Here is a 4,987-nt window from a genome sequence, read left to right on the forward strand (position 1 = left end):
CCGGAGGTGGTTTGGTAAATCACTCTCTCCTTGTGTTTCTTGTAAAGATAAGCCGAGCGGGACAGGAACTTATTTGAGACAATTGGCGCCTGGGCTGACCATGGTTCAGCTTTACGACTCTCATATGGTTGAGAAGAGATGTTAGTTTTCCGGTGGAATGCGGAGATTCCATCGTTCATTTGTGTGATGTTCGCAAATGCCTTACAACTGAAATTCAATTGTTAAATTGAACCAATGAACTGCATCACGTACATGTTTGTTACATTAATATTATTAAAGAAAATAAATTAATAAATTAAGTCTATTTCCAAAAACTGGTGCTGTTTATAAAACAAAACAAAAAGAAAGGCAAAAAAAAGTAATTCAATTGGTCCTTTGAGCCCTTTTGGGGATACAAATAATGCAAATATGGCCCGAGTAGAAATTGAGTTTGACACCCCTGCACTACAGTTTTTGTGTTGAGTAAAAAAAAATTTTTACTGTCCTTTCTCAGGCAACCTTTTTGAAGTTGGCTGGCCCTCAGCTTGTGCAGATGTTTATTGGTGATGGTGCCAAACTGGTACGTGACGCATTTGCTCTTGCCAAGGAGAAAGCTCCCTCCATCATCTTCATTGATGAGCTGGACGCTATCGGCACCAAGCGCTTTGACAGTGAGAAGGCTGGAGACAGAGAGGTGCAGAGGACCATGCTGGAGCTACTCAATCAGTTAGACGGCTTTCAACCCAACATGCAAGTGAAGGTACACACTTGAGCCCATATGCTTCTGTCATAACTGTGGACCTGTCAGCCCTGTCAAGTGTTTTTTTTTGTGTGTGTGTGTCCCCCAAGGTGATTGCTGCCACTAACAGGGTGGATATCCTTGACCCGGCTCTGCTGCGTTCAGGTCGTCTGGATCGTAAGATTGAGTTCCCCATGCCCAACGAGGAAGCTCGTGCTCGCATTATGCAGATTCACTCACGCAAGATGAATGTCTGGTATGGAACATTTGTTCTTTTGTGTTTCAGCTGGTCCTGGGTGTTGTTCTGAGTTAATATATGTTTTACTGTTAGGTGGGGCATTTGCTTTTAAACGGTAATTTTGTATTTTTGCACATCAACTGATGAGACATTTGCAGTGGTAGAGCACAGTTTTTGTGGGCAAGGAAGTTAAAGCAACAAAACAACAGCTTTCAGAGCTTATTTAATGTTTTATTGGATTGCATGATAGTCATTTGTCTATTCTGTCTGTAAAACTGAAGTTCAACTGCTATGCAAATTTGAACAATTCTCTAAAATTAGCATTGTTCTCTCCCACCATTTATTTCATGACGGTATCTTTGACTTTGTGTGCTATAGTCCTGATGTGAACTATGAAGAATTGGCACGCTGTACTGATGACTTCAATGGAGCTCAATGTAAAGCAGTTTGTGTTGAAGCTGTAAGTATGAGATTTGAAACCTTAAAGGGGTCATATGATGCTATTTTAAAGATCATTATTTTGTGTATTTGGTGTAATAATTACCTTTACTGCTAGTATCTCTTTTTTAGGGTGGTATTAACGTTGTGGTTAAGGCCCAGGACTTGAATGTCATTTGTGTGACAAGTTTGATTCCAAAAAGGGGCACATGTGTACTAAAAAAGTATTTCATTCATTCACATGCTTTAATGCAAGATACAACCTGATATAGGTAGTCTGACGATACCTGACAAAAAGAGATTTGTTTTATTTGCAAAACATAATCTGAATCGAAATTACACACTTTAATGCTCCACTTAAACACTGATTGTTATTGCATGTTACCTAAATGTGTATTGTTTGCTTTTGTGTGTTAGGGCATGATTGCTCTGCGCCGTGGGGCCACTGAACTTAACCATGAGGACTATATGGAGGGCATTCTGGAGGTGCAGGCGAAGAAGAAAGCCAATCTGCAATACTATGCTTAACCCAGTAGAGGTGTGTGTGTGTGTGGGAGAGCGTGAAAGAGGTCCAACTGCAGGATCAGGTACACCTGTAAACCTGTGCTACTGGGATCCATTACTGTTCTGTGTAATTACCTGGTTCTGTTGGAGACAGATCAACCGAAATCAGATTGGACTGCCTCAGAGTGATCACTTACGGGATATTTTTCAGTTAAACTTTTTGTCTTTCAGTTCATTAAAACACAAACCTTTTTTCCATTATTTGTGCTTTTTTTCTATCAAGGTGTCAAGTGTTGTTTCTGCATATGTTCCTGTTTTATTAATAGTATAAAACCAGTAGTGAATAATCCTAGTTTTGTAACCAAGCTCTTCCATTTGTGTAATTTTACACCACAAGTGTCAAATGTAATTGCAAAAGTGACTGTTTGCAAACGCTCCCCATCTGCCATTGCTCATACAGTTAGTCCTCCCCCAAATTCATACCACTGGTTTTGCTAACCCAGGTTAAAAAAAAAAAAAGTTCACTTCCATAATGTACTTAAAAGTGCTCTATTTTTGCGTACTTATTTTGTACTTAATATACTAAAAATGATTCCTTGGTTCTTCTTAAGATGAACTTAAGCTCAACTAAGTGTATTCAACTGTGCTATTTTGGGACACCATGAATATGAACTAAAATGCGCTTTTAACATACTATCTCTGCATTTAAAAATGTATTTAGTTACCACTTGTAGTACACTTGAACCCATCTTTCATACACTAGTACACTCAGATGTACTACAAGTGGTGACTAAATACGTTTTTTAAATACAGAGATAGTATGTTAAAAGTGCATTTTAATGAAGTTCCAAACGTAGGTTCAGGAGGAGTCTAATCATTCAGTCCTGTCAATCATCATTAGGAGCCTATATAAGCAGCTCTCATTGCACTGTCCCAGTGTCAGTTCTTCCGGCATCCCTCCACCTCCCCATCTCCTCCTCTTTCTGTTTTTCTCCCTCTAGGTAGTAGGCCTACCGTAATGAGAGGGGTTTAACTCGGCACTGAAGCCGAGTCTCCATTAAGGACAGCAAGCCAAGTATAACTCGTGAATATGAGTTCATATTCATGGTGTCCCAAAATATCACAGTTGAGTACACTTAGTTGATCTTAAGTTTATCTTACGAAGTACTAAAGAATAATTTTTTGTATATTAAGTACAAAAGTAGTGCGTGAAAATAGAGTACTTTAAGTACATTATAGAAGTGTAAATTTTTTTTTTTTTTACCTGGGAATGCTGCTGTGTTAGGCTAGTAGAAATCCTCAGACAAACATTTTGTTAGTGCTGATGTGTTTAAACCATAGACTGTATAAAAACATGGACGTAGTGTCCGTGACGTCACCCGTAGTTTTGTGAATTGCAGTTTTAGTCACTTCCGTGTTGGTTTCACGCAGGGCTGGCGTGAGCTCAACTGCCGCTCTAGGCAAAACCCTACCGTGCCGCCCCCACTTCACAATCACAATTAAACACAATCTTTAAGATGCATGTGAAAGACTGGAGATTTTGTTTATTGGTACAACTGCGTTAAAACAGCAGACACGGGCGTGTTTTCTGATTATTATATATTTTCTTCCTACTGCAACATAAAAAAAATTAATTAATAAAAATAACCACTAGTATAGCTGCAAAAGCAAATTAAGTGTATGTACAGGCCTGAAGTGGCCATGGGGAGATTTGGGAGAATTCCCGGTAAGCAGCTCGAACACGGAAAGCACAAGTCTCTGTAGTTCATTTTCACTAAGAGACAGAAATCTGTTCAAGCCGTGCTCGTACAGCCGAAATCCCTATTCGTAGTCAGGGTGTAATTTGAACAAGCTGGGTCCGGGTCCAACACCTCCGAATTCCGATAACCTCATTTGGCGGATCCCCCTCCTCACACACCAATGAAAGATGAAAAGTTCGATGAAAACGATTATTTATTTTTGATTATTATTATTATTATTATTATTATTATTATTTAGGTGTTCAATAACTGCTGTTGGTTTCATTTCGTTTTAGTTTTTCATTTATTTTGACATCTTTCTTTTTCTCTAAATGCCTTTTAGTTAATACAGTTCTTAATACAACATATTTTACAGTTTAAACATGTATACAACATTACTTGCATTTAAACTTGTTTAACAAGTAAAAATGAAACATTTAATCATCGCAAAAAGACTGATGCGGCTTGTTTAGGTGACTTGGTTTGCTTTGCATAAAATAAAGTGATTTACAGCAAAGAAACTGTTTTATACATTAAATAAAACATACACAAACCTATATTTGACCAAAGAAATGCAAGTCGGTGGCACTGAGAACTACTCTCACCTGAAGAGAATGCAAAATATCTGCGCTCATTACAAACACTGGGTTGTTGCGACTCTCCTGTCCCAGGAGCTGGGTTACACAAAAACTACCCAAACACAAAAAAATTGTTGCAATAAAATAACCATGATTTCTAGAGTATTTGTGCATACTATAAAAGCAACTGATGCAAGCTGGTAATCAAGTGGGTCCACTAAATGATTGCGCTAAAGCTCCATTACCTCTCCATCCTCTGATCACTTGCTGGATCCGTCACCCCGCTTTATTCCGGGACCTCGCAATTTACAAATGAAACACTGTTCGTAGCGTTATAAATGGGCCTACACTTGGTCCACCTGTGTCTCCCCCATGCTTTCTCTCACAGTAGGCTATAATCTTACCTTTCAGAAGCGCGTCGGGCTTTAAAACTCATCAGACATCAGGTCCGGATAGTTTTATTCATTTTGATGACATTTATGGAAGTAGGCTACATGAGGGTGTTTTGCATGTGATATTGACGCCGCTCAGGTGGGGCACAGCGCGGGAGCGGCATTACTATGAAGCTAAGTTAATTTAGAGTTAGAATAACTAAGGGGTGATAACTTGTTGATATGAGTGCAATAATTCCAAAGAATGCCCAAAAGATCAGTAGCCCCTCACTGCAGAGCAAAGATCCAGGGGCCGGGGTTGGATCCACATCTAGGGGGTGGAGATGGGTGGGTTTAGGGATCAGGGGGTGGAGACGGGTAGGTTTAGGTATATGTAAGGT

At 39.3% G+C, this 4,987-nt stretch overlaps 1 protein-coding gene across 1 annotated transcript in view; it reads left to right on the plus strand.

Moving 5' to 3' along the window:
- Nucleotides 1-2,403, plus strand: part of psmc3 (proteasome 26S subunit, ATPase 3) — a 6,751-nt gene extending 4,348 nt beyond the window's left edge. Inside the window, exons 8-11 of the mRNA XM_016530751.1 lie at nt 494-739; nt 829-974; nt 1,335-1,416; nt 1,812-2,403. Of these exons, the coding sequence (XP_016386237.1) occupies nt 494-739; nt 829-974; nt 1,335-1,416; nt 1,812-1,922 (585 nt within the window). The 3' untranslated portion in view covers nt 1,923-2,403. The remainder of the gene's footprint in view (nt 1-493; nt 740-828; nt 975-1,334; nt 1,417-1,811) is intronic.
- Nucleotides 2,404-4,987: the final 2,584 nt, after the last annotated feature.

This window comes from Sinocyclocheilus rhinocerous, unplaced genomic scaffold (assembly GCF_001515625.1).
Source record: "Sinocyclocheilus rhinocerous isolate Xijiao unplaced genomic scaffold, SAMN03320098_v1.1 scaffold1115, whole genome shotgun sequence".
Taxonomy (NCBI): Eukaryota; Metazoa; Chordata; class Actinopteri; order Cypriniformes; family Cyprinidae; genus Sinocyclocheilus; species Sinocyclocheilus rhinocerous.